The sequence below is a fragment of the Candoia aspera genome, chromosome 15, assembly GCF_035149785.1.
Source record: "Candoia aspera isolate rCanAsp1 chromosome 15, rCanAsp1.hap2, whole genome shotgun sequence".
In the NCBI taxonomy this organism is placed as follows: Eukaryota; Metazoa; Chordata; class Lepidosauria; order Squamata; family Boidae; genus Candoia; species Candoia aspera.
In genome coordinates this window covers 4,832,144-4,851,626 of record NC_086167.1, presented here as the reverse complement: position 1 = coordinate 4,851,626, position 19,483 = coordinate 4,832,144, and the positions used below count along the sequence as shown (strand labels likewise).

At 47.5% G+C, this 19,483-nt stretch overlaps 2 protein-coding genes across 2 annotated transcripts; both read left to right on the top strand.

Annotated features, from left to right (window-relative positions):
* Window positions 1–3,078: 3,078 nt before the first annotated feature.
* CCDC157 (coiled-coil domain containing 157) lies at window positions 3,079–6,117 on the top strand. Its single transcript, XM_063315676.1, has 3 exons — window positions 3,079–3,419; window positions 4,458–4,629; window positions 5,323–6,117. The coding sequence occupies exons 1-3, from the start codon at window positions 3,172–3,174 to the stop codon at window positions 6,049–6,051; spliced, it is 1,149 nt and encodes a 382-aa protein (XP_063171746.1). The 5' UTR covers window positions 3,079–3,171; the 3' UTR covers window positions 6,052–6,117.
* A 258-nt stretch (window positions 6,118–6,375) lies between these two features.
* Window positions 6,376–13,813, top strand: LOC134505798 (coiled-coil domain-containing protein 157-like). The gene is made up of 7 exons (XM_063315677.1): window positions 6,376–6,572; window positions 9,848–10,038; window positions 10,415–10,591; window positions 10,749–10,917; window positions 12,230–12,366; window positions 13,262–13,341; window positions 13,450–13,813. Exons 2-7 carry the CDS (start codon window positions 9,877–9,879, stop codon window positions 13,736–13,738), a joined length of 1,014 nt encoding a protein of 337 aa, XP_063171747.1. The 5' UTR covers window positions 6,376–6,572; window positions 9,848–9,876; the 3' UTR covers window positions 13,739–13,813.
* The last annotated feature ends 5,670 nt before the right edge of the window (window positions 13,814–19,483 follow it).

Sequence of the window (19,483 nt, the reverse complement as noted above, 5' to 3'; positions counted from 1 at the left end):
CAATCCGAGCAATTATTAAAACGTTGGTGCGGGAGCATTGTTTATGCCCTTATAATTTAAATCCTCGGAGCTTGTGGAGCGGATCGATTTTTTTATCTCTTTCAAGTATCTCCTTGGATTTAGCTGATGGTTTAAACGAGGCCCTGTGCTCCCTGGGAGACAGGACATAATGCAAAATCTACTTTTCAGTCCGAAGCCGTCTCCTCCTTACAGACACGAGCCTAATTTTTTAAAACTTACTTTTTTTCCCCGGAAGCAAATAACGTTCGTCTGTGATATTATCCCAACTTTCCTGTTCTTAGTTTCCTTTTAAACATATTGCAAAACTGGATTTGGTATGCCATTTCCATCTGATCTCATTCTTTTTTTATAGGAACTTTATTAAATTTCAAAGTATATAATTAAAATACAAAATAGATAATGTAGAAAAGCGAGAAGATAGAACTAAAGAAAAACGAAAAAACTATAAAAGTGAAAATAGATAGGAATCTATTCTGTCTAATCTCATTCTTGATAGTCATGCCTTCCATGTGCTGCGTTCACACATGCTTAACTTGGGTTAACCGAATTAGGCCACGTTCACATTCTCACTGAACAAGACTCCAGCCAAAGGGGCTGGATTAGCACAACATGCCGTGCCGCGGAGTAGGAATCAAAATTATCCCTAAGCAAGTTTACCATGTTGTGTGAAAGCAACTGCTAGGCGCTCACCCGACCCAGTTAAACATGCTGAGTTAAAGCAGCCGGGAATATAAATCAGCCGATGCGGCATAACCCTTCCTCCGCCCGGTGAAGTGGCTCGTGTCCTGATAAATCTCACGTCTTACGTGGGTCTATTCAGAAAGGCTCTGATGCTGGGAAAGGTGGAAGGAAAGAGAAGAGGGCGACCAGCAGCAAAGGGGAGGGACTCAGTTACAGTGGCGATGGGGGCACCGTTGGAAGAGCTGAAGGACCAGGCTAGGGACAGATCGTCATGGAGAAAATTAATCTATGTGGCTGCTAGGACTCAAAAATGACTTGAAGGCACATAATCTATCAATCAAAAATTCATTTAAATTTAAAATATTTCAAGCCATTCTGCTTTCAGGAAAGGGGAGGTAAAGCATTCAGAAATGAACGCAATCGGCTGAATTCAGAAAGGAAGCCCCAGCGGAGTCCCCGAGGCTTTTGTAGGTCTCTGGGGGCAGCAGCCTCCCCCCCCACCCCGCTTTCGGCCAGGGCAAGAGCCGCGGCCCAATCCAGCGCCCGGGGGCATCCCTTTTAGACGCCTCCCGAGCCCAGCCCACTCCGGGTCCCAGAGAGGCCGGCCAGGTGCTGCCGCCTGCGGGGACCAAAGGAGACGATGGGGGCCTGCTTAGCGCCGGGGATCGGCCGGGGCTAGCTCGGCGCTGCCACCAGAGCCGAGGGAAAGGCTCTCTCCAGCCCGCGGGGGCTGCTGGGGGCTTCATGCACCGGCCGCCTCGTTATCTGGCGACCAGGAAGCCCTCCTCGCGCGTCCCTGCGCTCGTCTTAGGATACGGGTTAGTCCTCGCCCTTTTCCGGGACGGCTTCTCAACTTCCCAGGCGAGGGGGAAGTTCCGGGTCGTTTCCCGGAAGCCCCCACGCGCGTAAAACGGCTTCCTCCCTTCCGTGCACCACCCGCCACCGCGCGGCGCTCCAAGGGCCATTACGTCACTCGGAATTCCCCACCTGCAGACAGGCGGGGGGAGGAGCTTAGCCGCCCGTTCTAAAGGGGCGGGGCCTCGACCCGCGCGTGCGCCGGGAAGGCTTACGGGGGTTGCCATGGCAGCGGAGGTCTGCGCAGGGCCTGGCGAGAGCCGCCGGTGGCGGCTACTCTTCGGCAGGTGAGTCTTTCACACCGTGGCCCCCTCCCCGCTCTTTAGTTAGGGGGAGCCTCTGGGAGGCAGAGAGCCCATAAGTCTCGGCTGCTATGCCGAGGGAGGCTTTTTCTGCGGCATTGGGGAGAGTGCCTCTGAGCATGGGCAGAGCGCCTTCTCTTTGCTTTCTTTCTCCCGGCAGACAGCAGTTAGGGGCAATAGCAAATCATATTTAGGAGAGCTCATGCTGGCCGGCAATTAAAACCCAGGACTTCAGGAGGGCACCAGGGAGCATGCCTATCTATCCCCTTTTTCCAATGTAGTTCCTTAATTGAGGAATGCCTAGAGCAGCCCAGCCTAGCCTGGTGTTTTCCTGAGGTGGTGAACTACAATGCCCATGCTAGCTGGGGATTATGGGAGTTGGGATCCAAGCTGGGAGGAGGGCACCAGTCTTTATTGCAACAGGCACCCACTGGCATCTTTCTTGGCAGCACGTGCTGTGGAGAGCCATCAGAGCCTTCCTAATGAAACTCAGAAAGGGTCCGGGTGTTTGTGTGGCTGGTTTGGAGGTATAAGGGCAGCTCGGCCAGATGGTGCCCGACACTGGCATGTGCTTTTGGGAGCTTTCAGGATCAAAACTTAGGGAGTGCTGGCTGTCAACCCCACCTACCTGGAGGTAAGATGAATGCCCCCAGCACTCCTCATCTTTCCTGTAGCACTTAAGTGTCTGCGAGGCATGTTTAATGCATGCATCTAACAACCTAAGGCAGTGTTTCTCAACCTTGACAACTTTAAGAGGTGTGGACTCATCTCCCAGAATTCTCCAGCCAGTGCTGGCTGGGGGATCCTGGGAGTTGAAGTCCACACATCTTAAACCAGCCAAGGTTGAGAAACATTGCTCTACAGGATGCGATTTCAGGTCACTGGGCACTTTTGGGATGGGTCAGCAACAATATAAAGTAAAATAAACCTGTGTCTTCTTGCTAGACCATCTGTAGCCCTCCAGTTTCTAAAGCAACAATAACAACAATAATTTATTAAATTTATATGCTGCCCCACTTCCAGCTTTCCTCGAAGTCGGTGATGCTGACTGGAACACTAGGAACTGTAGTTCGGAGACATCTGGAAGACCACAGGCTTTCCTCTAATAATAATAATAATTATTATTAATTAAAATTTAAAGATGCTTTATTTTCCCCTCAGTTTCCACTTTCTCTTTATGACCACTCCCTCCCCAGTTTCCTGTTTCATGCCAGTTTCATGCCAGTCCTTATATGAGTTGCTTCTCTCCAGGAACATCTGTCTGAAGACCCACGCGCTTTACTTATTGGTCAAATGACATCAGGGTTGCAACATGGTGAGTTTGTTGATTAACCAAAACTGCATGGAAAGTTTGCGGAAGGACATCACTGATCTCCAAGGGACGGTCATCAGCGTTTTCTCTCACGCTGGAGCAGTGCGCTTTCCTTCCTGGAAATTTCCAGATAAAGTGTCCTGTGACCTGGACTTGGTGGCTTTGATGGAATATTATGATTTTGTCGAGAGTGACCCTGAATTCACACAGCATTCCCACGTGGTTCTTCTGGAACTAGTGATTGACAGGTAAGGATATATCTGTTCCAGCAGCCTTATGCACTCTTCTTTGGGGCTAAGCCCCAGTGAATTCACTGGGGACTTGCTTCTGGGTAAGCGTGCGTGGGATTCATTTGGAGAGAGCTTTGAAGAATCTTTGGGAATCTCAGCTACCTCTGAGGAGGACAGCTAGAGGCCTGCGGGGGATGCTGGTCTGATCATATCTTGTATTTTATTAACTCTGCGGTGACCACCCATTTATTTCTGGATGCATCCATTCAATCTGAGGCACCTTATGGGTAACTGATAGTTTTCCCACTGGTTCTCCTTCTGTCAGGTTCTTTGATATTACAGACAATAAAATCTTGGTGGACTGGCTGGGGTGTGTGGGGGCATGGCACGAGAGCGGTTGGGTTGCCACCTGCATTGTCATTCCGTAAGATTTTAATGATCAAGGAGCATCTGCTGCTTTCTATCGGAGAAGATGGGGCTGCTTTAAAGGACTGCAGACAGGCATGATGTTCACACCCACACATGCTCAGAGGCACTTTTTCCAAAATATTTTTGAAGCCCTGTATAGCCATATTACTCGCCTCTCTGCTAATACATCTCAGCACTGATGGCACCCTCATTGTTTGGTGACTTTGTTTTGTTTCTGTTGTTAAGGTGTCCTGCTTTAGAGATGGCCTCATACTCACCCGAGAGACGGCCAACTGGGATCTGGCATAGCAAAAGTGGAAAATGTGATGATTCAGAGTGAATTGAATCTCACTCCTATTATTTTGTTATATTGTCTTGTGAGCCACCCAAAGTCATTTGGAGTCAGGCACCAGCAAATTGAATAAAAAATAAATTGATCTAACACATGTGAATAGTATAAGGTTTATTAATTGAGCTGTTATGCCCCCTGCATTGATGACTGCATTTAACTTTCCATGAACTTTTTTTTTTTAAAAAAACTGTTTGCTCTGGAATTGTGTTACTTGTGTTGGGCTTCCTTTGGGAAGGAAAAGTGGAGTGTGGGCTTGCCATGAAATGAAAATGAGATTTCCTTTTGGTCCCACAAAGGCTTCTGTTGCTGCTCCAGAGCTTCACGGGATACACTGAGGGCCTCATCAGCGAGGAAGCTGTGCCCCCTTCCCGGGCAGTAGGACCTTCCATGTCTGTTGGGCTGGCTGTAAGGAAGTACTGGAACAGTATGCTGAAACTGGGGGCCCTTTATCAGCAGCTGGCAGCCGAGGTAGGCAAATGTTCATTTGCTCCTATGCAGCCAGAGGTGTGGTTCCCTTCCTCGCAGTTTCTCCTCTGAATGTACACAGGCCACACCCCAGGGATAAAGCTGAGAAGAGAATCCTTCTGCTGAACAGGGCAGTGCCCCGAAACAACATGATCCGTCAGTCCTTATTGCTGCAGAACCCATAGCAAGGAGAAATTGCCCTTGCTTACGAGCATTGGTCACTGCTGTGACCTGGTTCGCACATTTGCTGAGCCATAGTATAATCCTGATTTATTGGGGTAAACCCAATAAATTGTGCAACAGGCTAAGCCAAAAGCAAAAGCATCATATTATGGCTTAGCATAACATGCAAACTTAATTGTGGTATGGATTGCTGATGCATGCTGTTTGTCAATAGAATGCAGTTCTGAGTGTTGACAGAGCAGCAAAAACGATTTTCTGGTAATTTTAGTCAAATATTCTGAAGTTGTTTTGTCGATAATGTCAGTTCCCAGACTACTTCTCTTCTCCTTTGTTCCCTCCCCTGCCCCCCCAATTTCATTTCAATTTCCATTTTATGCAAAATGGTTTGTCAACATTTGTGTAACAGTGCAAGATGAACTTATTATTTATATTTGTTTGTTTAATGCAGCAGACACAAACCAATACATGGTTTATACGAAGAAGCTAATGGCTGCCTTTTTCTTTTGTGCCTAGAAAAAATACTCCAATGACAACACTTCTAGCCTAAAATGTTCCTTCCAGGCTACAAAAGCCGAGAATGGGCGTCTAAAAAGTGGGTCTCCTGAGTCAGATGTGACTTTGCCCAGCTTTCGATCTTCCCCTTTAGCTTCTTCCGCTAGCAGCAGGATGCTGGACCACACCCTCAGTGCCCGCTCTGTTCAGAGGTCAGCCTGTAATGCTATTCTGTCTGTCCGGAGTGTCCACTCCCAGACAATTGAGAGCTCTTTGGTGCCCTGCGATGCGTGTGAAAGCACCCAGTTCAGCCTCGAGGAAGTGGGAAGGGCCATTATGGACATCTGTACCACCCTGAGCATCCCATCTTCCCTGGGCAAGTTCCTCAAGATGGTGGAGGAAAGCCTTGGTGGCAAGTCCCTCACAGCCATCGACATCAGCTACTGGGCCACCGAGCAGAACAAGGACCTCTCCCGGATCAATAAACATATCCACATGCTGATGGGACTCGTCAATCCTTTGAAAGGAGAATTGGCAGAGTCTGAGAAGCAGAAGGATGAGCTGAAGAAGCAGCTGGAGGGCCTGGACAGCTGTCTGCAGAAGGAAAAAGATGCCCAGAAGCAACAGAAGGAACAGACCAAGCTGCTCTTACAAAAACAAGAGAGGGAGGGCCAGCAACTGATGGCCGAGCTGCAGAAGGCGAAGGAGGATCTTGAAAACCGTGAATATCTCTCCTGTCTCTTTCTTTAAGCCCCACTTTTTGATGCTGGTCCAAGCTTAGGCATGTAGGTTGGGAAGGCTTTTGAAGGTCAGCTCTTCTCCTGGTTCTCAAAGAGTGAGCTGTCGTTTCCTCGGGAGAGATGAGAAATTGCTTGGGAATGCTGAGATGGGATCAAGAGCTGAGTGCAGAAAACCTGTCCCTTTCACAGCTTGTTCCCAAGCATCCGGAATCCAGTTTTAATGCTTCCAGAAACCAAGGTGATGTTTGAGCATCATCACCAGTATAAAGAAGAAATAATAATGATCCTAATGATAATGTTGATATTGAGAATGGCTTCCTTTTGCAATGACAGAATGGCATTTTTCCACTCTCAGTCCCCAGTCCAGAATCGCTCCTCTCTTTTCAAAACGGCTTCCCCTTCTCGCTGGTTCAGTGTGTTATCCTAAAGAGTCTTCCATGTGACTTCTTTTAGGAGCTGTTTCTTTGGAGAAAAATCTCTCCACCTTGAAAGAAAAGCTTCGGGGCCAGGAAGCCACCATCCAGGAACTGGGTAAGAGCAACTGCACACTAAACTGGGATGGCATTTCCAGATTTGAAAAACTTCACATTTTGTTGTTGTATTCTCAACGCTCAGCCCGTACAACAAATCAGGATTTTGATCCCTGAGTTGCGTATGGGGAAGATGGAGGAGGAAGGAGTATTAGGTATGTTAGCCGCTTTGAGTTATTTATAGAAATAATAAAGGCGGGATAAAAATTGAATACATACATACATACATAAAGTGCCCAGTAGAAGCCACAATGATGTCGTGTGCATCCTTACATCATCACCCAAGTGACACGAATTATGTACTTTGCATGCAACATCATAATTCATGTGATGTCCCTCCCTGCCCCCACTGCCTAAGCCTTAAGTAGCAAGCAGTACTTAATCTGGGGGTAAACATCTGCTTGGCCTGTAGAGGGTCCCAGTTTGGTCCTTATTATCTTCAGGTAAAGTTTACTGGAGACCCGAAGAACTTCTGACTTGCCAAGCAGGTTTTGATTTAACTTTATTTGTTGGGTTCTGATGGATGTTAATGTATATTGTAAAGCAGGAGAGTGGCAGTCTATTAAATATAGTAGGTAAGTGAAGTAAAGAGGTAAGCACTGGGCTTCCCCAACTTGATGTCCACTGGGTGTGATGGACTGGACTTCCCATCATCTGATAAGGCAGCCAACCAGTGGGAATTCTGAGCTCCCACCACATCTGGAGGGGGCCAATTTGGGAAAATTGGTATAGACGTACCTTTTTTTACTTTAAAAATAAGGAGACTAAGCCCCTTTTGAGGAGACAGTTCGCTGAACCATTTCATCTGTGCAGAAGTCCTGCGGCCTGGTCTTTGCACAGAGGCTCACCTAAACCAGACTTCACATCTGGCATCAAAGACCTTTCATCTTCATTTACGATTTGGTTTTTTACAGTGCCCTGTAAATTTTTACAGTGCCCTGTAAAAAATTTTTTACAACAATTTTCCATAATTAATCCCTTGCTCTGTCTTAAACCAAGATCACATTATTTCTATAAATCATTCCATTAGCACATTTAAAAATCACTAAATACAATTGCTTCCTCCCCTTACATTAAATTAAAATATATAAACAATTTCCCCCCCAGAAACAACCCTTATTTATTTCCTTCCTATCACTATTCTATACGTTTCTGTCCACTATAATAAAGATCAAACTAAAAAGCACATAAATTTTCTGCCCTTATAATTAATAATACTACAATTATAACAGTCTTAATCATGTTAAACCTAAAACTCAACATTTATTATTACACCTTATTAATCTTAATCCAAATCATTAAAGAGGAATGAAATCAAACAAACCTTAAAAGCAATCCAGATGAACATTTTCAAACCGTTACCCCACTTCAAAATAAACCAGAGCATTCACATATCTCCACAATACACACAAAGCATTTTTCACAAAGAGATCAAACAGCCCAGCTGCCCCCCTTAAAAACTCTGACTTCTCAGCAGAAAACCTCCCATAGATAAGAACCCCTTCCTTCCCATAACATTCCATCAGAAAGCCAATTCCATTTATGGTTTGCAATTCAATCTGTCCCTTTAATTTCTTCACCTTGACTACCTGGTCATCATTTGGCATTTCAACAGAAGCCTCAATCTCGCTGTTAGGAGAAACATATCTGTCACTGTTGAGCTCTTCAATTTCTTCCATGACATCCCCAACCAGATGACACATTTTAGAGCTGATATTTTCTACAACATCCTGAATATCTTGCATAATAACTTGACAAGAATCAAAAAGAATCTGCTTAAGGTCTCAATGGAACTCTGAGAAAGTCTGCTTGAAATCCTCCATGTCTCACACAGTAGATTATGGTGCCCCCTAGATACTTAACCAGTGAAAGTAGGAGGTAATAGAAAGTTTCTGAAATGTGTTTACGCAAGTAAAAGTACGATAACAGGCAGTTCCCCAGGGCAAATAGCAGCAGAAAGCTGAAGGTTCAAAACAGCAGATTCAACGTGTAGGAAAATATTAAAATCTTCAAATTCAGTAGAAAATTAATAATAGGGAGACAAATATTTACTTTCAATCCGCCTTAATATTTGGATGGGAAACAAGCCAAAACTTAAAAAAAAAATTAAAAATTAATCCCCAAAAGTAATGATAAGCACCAAGACAGCCTGCTTCTCCTTGCTGTAGAAAGCCTCTTAGGTACATAAACTTGAAAAAAATAACACAAATTGGATGATTTAGAAACGGGGTGGCTGATCTTAGTGTCCTTACAGTGCGGCTTGGAAATGGTGATGTCCTAGACTCCTGGAGCTCTTACCAGATTAACGCTAATATTGTTTGCGATCCTCTGGCTGCAAGTCTCCGTACTGGAGGACAGATGGGATGATTCCGAGCGTTTTCTTTGTCCAGGAAAACGCACCAGGCCATCTGGAAAAACCTGCCTGAGCCCAAAAAAACCTGCCACATTATCAGTTCTGCCCGTGGAGCCTGCGGACACAGCTGTTCAGTCCACCACGTCCCTACCGGTAGTCAACATTTTCAAGCAAGACATTATGTGATCGCAACTTGTGATTTCACTGCCGGTTTCTCCATTGACTCTGCTTATTGGAAGCCAGCTTGGAAGCTCACAAATGATGATCATGTGACTGCAGAATGCTGTGATAGTTATAAATGCATGCCAGTTGCGAAGTGCCCGAATTTTGATCATGTGACCATGGGGACGTGGTGACGGTTGTAAGTTTGAGGACCACTTGTGAAGTTAATTTTTCAGCGCTGTTGTGACTTTGAAGAGTCACTGAACATTGCACTCGTTAAGCAAGGATTACCTGTACGCATATCTTAATCTCTTTGTACTATAATTGCTATGTTACTATGTCTGCCTTATAACAACTACATGAATACTTTAATAAATAATCACATAATTCGGTCTTATAAATATCGGAAAGCTCTTCAAACTCATAAGCACAGTTGAAGAAAAAGATGCATTAAGACAGCGTTCCTAAATGCTCCAGGGCAGAAATCGCTTTGAACTCCAAGGGCCCTGATTCCAAATCTGCATGCACGAGGCAGCCTTGAGAAACCCATCTTTAAAAAAATCACTACCCTTATGGTCTGGTGTACCGTCACTTAAACTTTTGAGTCTGAGCTAGCAGGCGCCGTCTTGGAATGTAACCCCTGTTGCATCTGCATTTGCGCACACGTAAGAAGGGGCCTTGGGGGTCTGCCTGGGATCCGAGATGCGCCTCTTGATTCCGTTGTTTCCCCCCAGGCTCCTGACCTGTTGTGCCTTTCACAGAACAGGCCAGGAGTGATCTGCAGCAGGAGATGAGGTCCAAGATGGTGGCCAAGAGCGAGGTAGTCAAGCGGGAGGAGCAGCTGGAGGCACTTTCTAGCCAGCTGCAGAGAGTGGAGCAGCAGCTGAGCTGGACCACCACTGACCTCAACAAGGAAAGGGCCAGAGGAGACAGCCTGCTCCAGCACAAAGAGGTGAGGTGAGGGCGGGCGGGCGGCGGGGGTGCTGGTCTCATCCGTTGGCCAAGGTGGAGGTGTGTCCTTCCCTTTTCTCGTGAACATTTTGCATGGCTAGTATTTGGAAGGGAGACCCCCAGGAAGTTTCAGGATTGTGAGAGAGACTGAGAAATGGAAGAAGGAATGAAAAACCACCCCAGCATTCTTGCCAAGGAAAGTGTGCTGTGTCCGTGAAACCCCCCGGAGCTGAGTTCAGTTTGAGGGAGACTTGACTTTCTGTGATAGCTCTTGAGGCAGCTTGCAGGAAACAAAGAGCAGTTAGCTGACCCATTGAGGATGGCCGCTTTTGACTTGGATTTCGGCCCCATAACGGTCCCTCCGTCTCCCCCTGCAGTCCCTCCAGGCCAAGCAACAGAACCTAACGCAGCAGCTGGATAGCCTGGACCAAGAATGCGAGCAGCTGAAGACCAGCCTGGCTGACGGGGAGGATGAACAGCAGATGATGAGGGAGCGGCTGAAGGAGATCCAGGAGGAGAAGTGGGAGGTCCAAGGCCAGCTGGAGGCCCAGAAGGTCTGGGGAAGTGTGGTTTATTTGGCTTTAGCTTACCAAACCAGGCACCCATTGATCACATGCCTGGCTAGTTCTGAGGCTAGGCTTAGCCTCCACCTCCCTCTGCTGTATCATTCAGGGAGCTTGCAAGCTGACCTGCCCTGCTCTCTCTGCCCAGAAGGTTACCGAGAAACTGAAGCAGGAGAAGCTGAGCTTGGAGCACTCTGCATCCGAACTGCAGAGGACCATCTCTGAGCTAGGAGAGCTGAACCACGAGATGAAGGAGAAAGAGAAACTGTTGGTGTTCTTCCCAGATCTTCACCTCCCTGTCGAGACCCAGTTTGAAGGTAAGCCCCAGGCTGAAGCGAAGCACCAATTAAGAGCTGTGACCTGGGATCAGACCAGGGGGACTGGCTGAGTTCTCACCACTCAAGGTTAACCTGGGTTAACAAAACACAGTTGCTGTGTTTTTAAGACATGCTATGCCCAATCAGATAAGCATCATTATAGCCCAGAACACGGCACCAAAACTCATTTCAGCCTAAATGTAGTGCCTCCTCTGTAGAACAGGAAAGATGGTGACTCGTCAGAAGGGACATTATTAAGGAGAAAAACCAGTGGGCATCCAAGGGATTATTTTTTAAAAGATGCCTACACTTAGGAACACGGTGGCGCTGCGGGTTAAACCGCTGAGCTGCTGAGCTTGCCGATCGGAAGGTCGGCAGTTCGAATCCGCATGACGGGTGAGCTCCCGTTGCTAGTCCCAGCTCCTGCCAACCGAGCAGTTCGAAAACATGCCAATGTGAGTAGATTAATAGGTACCGATTCGGCAGGCAGGTAACGGCGTTCCGTGTAGTCATGCCGGCCACACGACCATGGAAGTGTCTACGGACAAATGCCGGCTCTTCGGCTTTGAGACGGAGATGAGCACCACCCCCTAGAGTCGGACACGACTGGACTTCATGTCAAGGGAAGCCTTTACCTTTACTTACGCTTAGGAAAAGTTGAAGTTGGGTGCATTTCAGCCCAGAAAGTCTCTTCCTCCTGAATAATTTTGCTGAACAGCCACTGAAGTCAACCATACTCAATCCCAAACCTTCATTCATTCGTACTGATTCATGTATGTTGTTCACGAAGCCATCATACGGTTTGCTTTTGACTTAGCACATTGCATGAGTCCCGGCCATTGCGACTTGGTGCGATGGGTGAACCCCAATCAGAGATTACTCAAGGTTCTGGCAGAGAAAAGGCTCCTGCTATGGCAAACCCATACACGGTTCTTTTGGGGTATTCAAAGCACTTCGCCCGCATCACCACAGTAATCCTTGCAATAACCACATCAGGTCGGTCCGTGTTCTTACTCATATATTGTAGAGAAGAAGAGAGGATGGAGTAAGTTTAGTGGTGAACTCTGAATGGGGCAGAGTGCACCATCTGTGAGGATGTCAGTTGTATTGGCTACCTGAGTCTGTGCTAAGGGCCAGCCCACCACTGTAGAATGCCTCAAACCACAGCAAAACCTCTTTTTCCCTGGAGGGCAGCAGGCCACTCTTATGCGAAGGGTCAGCCCAGGACCTTCCAGCCATCTCTTTCGGCACGGCAATCCCAAGAAGTCCTTCCACTTGGGCATGGTTTCCAGCTTCATTTGCTTCTTTGCAGCCACCGGAAATATCATGGAAGACATGGGGAAACAGCTCCAAGCCAACAACATCCGCATCAGCATCCTGGAGGAAGAGAACTCGCGTCTCCGAAGCGCTATATCCAAAATGAAGGAAGCCCAGCAGGAGGCACAGAAGGTACGTGGGAGTGCCCAGGGCACCGGGGCGGGGTGGGGAGGGGCATAAGGCACCAAGCTATCAGCCACTTGGACAGCAGGTGCCATGAGAAAACACCATGGTTCCCAAGCCGCAAGAAGTACAGAGAGCAACACAGGGTTTGACTTTCCTGTGGGTGAAAGAAAACCACTGGGGGCTTCTTTGTGGTCTGTAAGAGAGCCAGTTTGGTCTAGTGGTTAAGGCACCGGGCTAGAAACCAGGAGGCTGTGAGTTCTAGTCCCGCCTTAGGCAAGAAAGCTGGCTTGGGCCAGTCACTCTCTCTCAGCCCAACTCACCTCACAGGGTTGTCGTTGTGGGGAAAACAGGAGGAGGAAGGAGTATGAGCTATGTTCCTCGCCTTGAGTTATTTGTAAAAATAATAAAGGGATAAAAATTAAATAAACTTGCAAATATCTGTCAAAGCAGCAGCCCAGTCACTAAACCTGCAGGGTTCCCATTGAGTTGTGTGCGAATGTCCATCCCTTTCACGGTACCATCCTGTCTCCGGCAGTCCACAGCATCCCTGCCTGCCCGTGTCTCCCTCGAATAGCCGGCAGCCTCCCTGGCTGCCCACATTCCCATTAAATCCCCACGGAAGACTTCAGAAGGATCTCTCCCCAGTGGGCTTTTGAGTAGCAGAGTTACTGTGATCACTAAGGCGGAATCCTCTCTTTCTAGAAATGTGTGGAGAATCTCTCTCTTTCCCTAGACAAAATGTTCAGCCAGAGGTGAATTCCAAGGGATTCATTTGTCCCTGACCGTTCTTCAAGACACAAGATGCTACTGTCTGACTGGAAACCTTGGATAGAGTCAACAGAAGTACCTTCCTTCCCTCTCTAGGATACTGACGCCTAACAGGGAATTCCTCTTTCCGTAGTTTGCACTTCCAACCCAGCTGTGGATTCAGTTTGCTGAAAAACCTGGTCCCCAAGGCGGTGCGATGGGTCCTCCTACAGGGTGAGTGGGCTGGCCTGTGGGGCTTCAAAAACACAGGATGTTTCGGGGGTTTGTTAGAAAGGGGGGCAGGCTCTCTCCTGTCTGCCTCTATGACTGCTCCTTTTACAGGTACCCTGGAGGGACCAGCTTTCAGGGACAGGCTTCCAGGCCTCCGACCAACAGCAGCCCTGTGGGAAGCGCAGCCCGAAACAGACCTCGGAACTCTCCCACCGCCCGCAGAGACAGCCCTGCCTTTCATCGCACGTCCAGCAACCAGCTGCCCTTGGGGGAGGGTGTGCGGGAGGCGGCAGTCAAGTTTTCCTACAAGGAGGCAGCAGTCAACAGTTACTCCCGAGGAAAAGGGAGAGGCAGGAATCTGCCCCCGCCAGGCCACTGTACCCGCAACCACCAGAAATAAAGACCCTTCAGAGAAGTGCATTCAGAAGGATGCCAGGAGCATCACTGGGGCCTCAGAGTGCTGGGCAGAGGGTTGGCAGTCGGGGAGCAAAACACTGGATGATCCCGTGGGAGGAACAGGCTTGGAATCCTCCTGCCATCCCAGTCATTGACTTAACAGTTACAAACTTCGTAATGGGAACTCCTCCAACTGGCCTTCCCTCTACTGGGTTGCTCAAGGCCTTGGTCATCCAGCCTGACTCTTCCCTCCCTTTGCAGCTCAAAGCTTTCATGGGCTTCTGTTGAAAAACAATCCTCCCCATTGGAAGTTGGGTTTAACGAAATATTGCTGCTTTCGTTTTGTATTTGCGTTCAAGATTATAACTGTCAGAAAAAAAGGGAGCCAAGTGGACAGGGAATCAACTGCTTCCTGGAATGTATTGTTTCTACGCCACTGTAGAGGGATGCCGGGGGTTAGGGGGGCAACAGAAGGGTCTGTTGTAGATCTTAAGGCAGAGCGAAAAGTGGAAATATCCATGAATCCCCCAGCCCGAAGCGGGGACAAAATGTCATTTTTGCTTGGCCTTCCTCTGTATTGAAGATAATATATTCCAGGGTGCTTCTGTCAATAGCAGAGGGGCAATACAGCCACTAGCTGTGTTCATATGGAGAGAACCTACTCTTTCACCTGATTCCTGTAAAACTAAGCCATATTTGGTTTTAACTTGGTTCAAGATGTCAGTCCACCTATTTTAGCTTTGTGTTATGTGCGAATGAGGCTGTTACGGCCTGTTCAATAGCTTTTTTTTTTTTAAAGTCCTAACTTAGCATCATGTACATCCCGGAACTTTTTCTTAACTCAGTTGATATTAGCCAAAACATCATGGGGCAACCATCTGATTCTTATCAAGATGGAACCACCACATTCTGAAAATCTCAGCTCCTGTATTACTGTTAAAAGTATGTTTCTAGCTGTTACAACTCCAAAATGGGCTTGGAACTTCCTGACCAGCCTGTTGCATTCATTTCTGAATGCTTTACCTCCCCTTTCCTGAAAGCAGAATGGCTTGAAATATTTTAAATTTAAATGAATTTTTGATTGATAGATTATGTGCCTTCAAGTCATTTTTGAGTCCTAGCAGCCACATAGATTAATTTTCTCCATGACGATCTATCCCTAACCTGGTTCTTCAGTTCTTCAATGGTGCCCCCATCGCCACTGTAACTGAGTCCCTCCCCTTCGCTGCTGGTCGTCCTCTTTCTTTCCATCTTTCCCACATCAGAGCCTTTTCTAGAGAGCCGGGTCTTCACATAAGGTGTCCAGAGGAGGATAATTTGAACCTGGTCATTTGTCCCTTGAGTGAGAACTCTGGGCTGATTTGTTTGATGATTCATTGGTTTGTTTCCTTGGCTGTCCACAGTATTCTCAGGAGTCTTCTCCAACACGAAAGTTTAAGGGCACCAATACTCTTCCTATTCTGCTTCTTCAAAGTCCAGTTTCCACTTCCATACAGTGTCACAGGAAATACCATGGCTTACACGATTGTGATCTGTGTAGGTATAGACCCATCACGGCATCTCGAGGCCTTCAGGGCTCCTCTGCTGAGTGCTAGTCAGCGGTGTATTTCTTGACTGCTGCTTCCTTATTGTTGATGGTTGAGACTAAAAGGCAGAAGCCCTCCACCACTTTAATATCTTAATTGTCAGTTATAAAGCTGGTGGTTCTACCTGCTGTCTTTAGATTGGTTGTCTTTATATTTAATTTTAGTCCCATTTTTTCACTGTGCTCTTTTAGCTTGCAGATTCTTTGCATTTTTGGCTAGCAGGATAGTGTCATCAGCATAGCCTAGATTATTGACATTTCTTCCTCCAGTTTTAAAACCACGCTCGTCCTCTTCCAATCCAGCTTCCCTTAATATATATTCAGCATGCAGGTTGAATAAGGGGAGAGTATGCAGCCTTGCTGCACTCCTTTGCCAACCTGGAGCCAGTCTGTTCTGCCATGTTTTGTCCATACTGTGGCTTCCTGACCTCTGTATGTTTCTCAGAGGACAATGAGATGTTCTGGGATTCCCATTTTTCTAAGCATTTCCACAGCTTGACATGATTGACACAATCAAAAGCTTTTCTAAAATCTATGAAGCGCACATACTGATTTCTTTTTGATATTCTTTGGCTTTCTCAATTATTCAGCGTGCATCAGCAATAATGTCTCATGTTCCTTGGCCTTTTCTAAAGCCAGCTTGAACATCGGGCATCTCTTTTTCCATGTAGGGCTCTAATCTGTGTTGGATGATCCTGTTATTTTGCTATCATGTGAAATTAATGATATTGTATGATAGTTGATACACTCTGTTAAGTCTCCTTTTTTGTGTTGGAATGTAGATTGACCTCTTCCAATTGGTTGGCTGTGTCGTTCTCCAGATTTGCTGGCACAGCTTGGTGAGAACCTTGACTGATTCTTCTGTTGCTTGCCATATTTCAGTGGTATTCCATCAGTTCCTGTAGCCTTCTGACTTGGTAATGACCAGAGTGCTGATCTAACTTCATCTTCTAGTACTACAGGTTCTTGTAATTAAGGAATATCTTGTAAGGTATCTTGGATGTTGACACCTCTGCTGTATGGTGTTTCAGTATACTCCTTCCATTCCTTTGATCTCCTTTGAATCGGTTACTGTCCGTCCACTGGCATCCTTTAGCGTAACAATTCAAGGTTGGAACCTCCTCCTGAATTCAGAGATCTTTTGAAACACAGTTTTTCCATGTCTGTTTCCATCTTCATTGTCTTTACAGATGTTGTAATACTGCTCCTTGCCTCTTGTAACAGCTCTTTGAAACTCTGTTAAGTTCCTTTCCGAGATTTTTATCTTTCTTGGCTTTGGCTTCTCTTCTTGGCAATTTCCAGAGTTTGCTCTGACATCCAGTTCATTTTCTTCTCTTTCTTCATTTTTGGCAGTCTCTTTTCACATTCATCTTTAACAATTTCTTTTAAGTCCGTTCCATAATTCCTCTTGTTCTCTATCAATGAAGTTCAGGACTTCAAAGCAATTCCTGAAGTTCTCCTTGAAAATGGTGGGTATATGTTCAAGATCTGATTGTGGAAACTGACTGGCTTTCTTCTTCTTCTTTAGCTTAACTTGAAGCTTGCACATGAGCAAGTTTGTGGTCTGTTCCAGTCAGCACCTGGCCATGTCTTTGAAGCTATAATTGAGCTCTTCCACAGCACTAATATAGTCAATGAATTAAAAGAATTACAATTCAACTAAATCAGCCACCTCAGCTGTAACCTTGAATAAAAGCTAGTCAGGTACACCACAAGAATGGCCCGTTTGGTCTCGTGGTTCAGGCACCAGGCTAGAAACCAGGAGGGTGTGAGTTCTAGTCCCACTTTGGCATGAAAGCTGGCTGGGCGACCTTGGGCCAGTCCCTCTCTCTCAGCCCAAGAGCCAATCAGGCGTGGTAGGAGAGTTCTAGTCCCGCCTCAGGCACAAAAGCCGGCTGGGTGACCTTGGGCCAGTCCCTCCCTCTCAGCCAAGAGCCAATCAGGCGTGGTAGGAGAGTTCTAGTCCCGCCTCAGGCACGAAAGCCGGCTGGGTGACCTTGGGCCAGTCCCTCCCTCTCAGCCCAAGAGCCAATCAGGCGTGGTAGGAGAGTTCTAGTCCCGCCTCAGGCACGAAAGCCAGCTGGGTGACCTTGGGCCAGTCCCTCTCTCTCAGCCCAAGAGCCAATCAGGCGTGGTATGAGAGTTCTAGTCCCGCCTCAGGCACGAAAGCCGGCTGGGTGACCTTGGGCCAGTCCCTCTCAGCCCAAGAGCCAATCAGGTGTGGTAGGAGAGTTCTAGTCCCGCCTCAGGCACGAAAGCCGGCTGGGTGACCCTGGGCCAGTCCCTCTCTCTCAGCCCAAGAGCCAATCAGGTGTGGTAGGAGAGTTCTAGTCCCGCCTCAGGCACGAAAGCTGGCTGGGTGACCCTGGGCCAGTCCCTCTCTCTCAGCCCAAGAGCCAATCAGGTGTGGTAGGAGAGTTCTAGTCCCGCCTCAGGCACGAAAGCTGGCTGGGTGACCCTGGGCCAGTCCCTCTCTCTCAGCCCAAGAGCCAATCAGGCGTGGTAGGAGAGTTCTAGTCCCGCCTCAGGCACGAAAGCCGGCTGGGTGACCTTGGGCCAGTCCCTCCCTCTCAGCCCAAGAGCCAATCAGGCGTGGTAGGAGAGTTCTAGTCCCGCCTCAGGCACGAAAGCCAGCTGGGTGACCTTGGGCCAGTCCCTCTCTCTCAGCCCAAGAGCCAATCAGGCGTGGTATGAGAGTTCTAGTCCCGCCTCAGGCACGAAAGCCGGCTGGGTGACCTTGGGCCAGTCCCTCTCTCTCAGCCCAAGAGCCAATCAGGCGTGGTAGGAGAGTTCTAGTCCCGCCTCAGGCACGAAAGCCGGCTGGGTGACCCTGGGCCAGTCCCTCTCTCTCAGCCCAAGAGCCAATCAGGTGTGGTAGGAGAGTTCTAGTCCCGCCTCAGGCACGAAAGCTGGCTGGGTGACCCTGGGCCAGTCCCTCTCTCTCAGCCCAACTCCCCTCACAGGGTTGCTGTAGTGGGGAAAATAGGAGGAGGAAGGAGTATCAGGTGTGCTCCCCACCTTGAGTTATTTATAAAAATAATAAAGGCAGGATAAAAAAAATCTAAAAATCTAGCTAATCTAAATCTAATACTCCTTCTAACCAAGCCAGACTGAGACTGTTGTTCTCCACGAATTCCACTATACGCCCTATGGAATTAATTCATCAACAGGACTACCAGTGTGCCAAGACAGATAAATCAAAAGTTTCCATGAATCAGAAGCACTTCTGAAGAGGGTTGCTGCAGCACCCCCATGTGATTCTCGGGCCTGATCCCATCTACTTCTGGTTGGCGTCTGCTGGGTACCTGAAGCCCATACTTAATGTGGCTTCTTCCAAGGCCTTTACACAGGGTAGGCCTGTGCCTGACCCACTGCTCTGGGCTAGTGTCCCTGAAGGCAGACCCAGAAACTCTTGGGGAAATAGGGGAAAGCTGGCTCCTTTTAAAGACAGAGACATTTTAAGGAATGGCCATTCAAGAAAAAGAAACAAATAGACTACGATTTATCCTGCACTCTCTATACCAAATGGCAACAGCTGCAGAGGAACTTACGAACTAGAGCAAGGATCCTCCTTGAAATAACCCAATGGGGACTTCAGACTCCTGTGGACAGAGATGGGGCTAGGCCATAAAATTTTTAAAGATACAAAGCCAGCATCCTTAATCAATCGAAACAGTATTTCCAGAATGGGACTCCGTTCCTCATTCAAATCTGTTTGGAGATTTCTGCCTCCCACCACTGTTTCCAGACTAACGTAAAAGGGGAAAAGGAAAGGTGGTCCTCCAGATGAGGAAGGAGCAGGACAAGAAAAAGAGCAATAACTGTCCCAGTTTGCTTGATTTTTTTAATTAGTACAAGTGGCTTATATACATCCCAACAGAGTGTGGAGTATCTCAGCCCTTTCTGAGATGGCACCCCAGTACCTCCACAGCCCTCACCCCGCAAAACCCCTTTGATCAAATAAGTTAGTATAAATAAGGAAGCATTTCAAACCTCCATCCCATCCCACCCCGCCCAGCAAGTTGAACCTTGTTCTTCCCTTGCCAATTGTCCAAAAAAGGGTCATTTGGGGAGTTTCAAGCAGCAGCCCTTGTCTTCGTTCCTTCACGAGGCGAGGACCTCATGTGGGCTCCCAGAAGGGAAGGTCCACCCCAGCTGAGATCC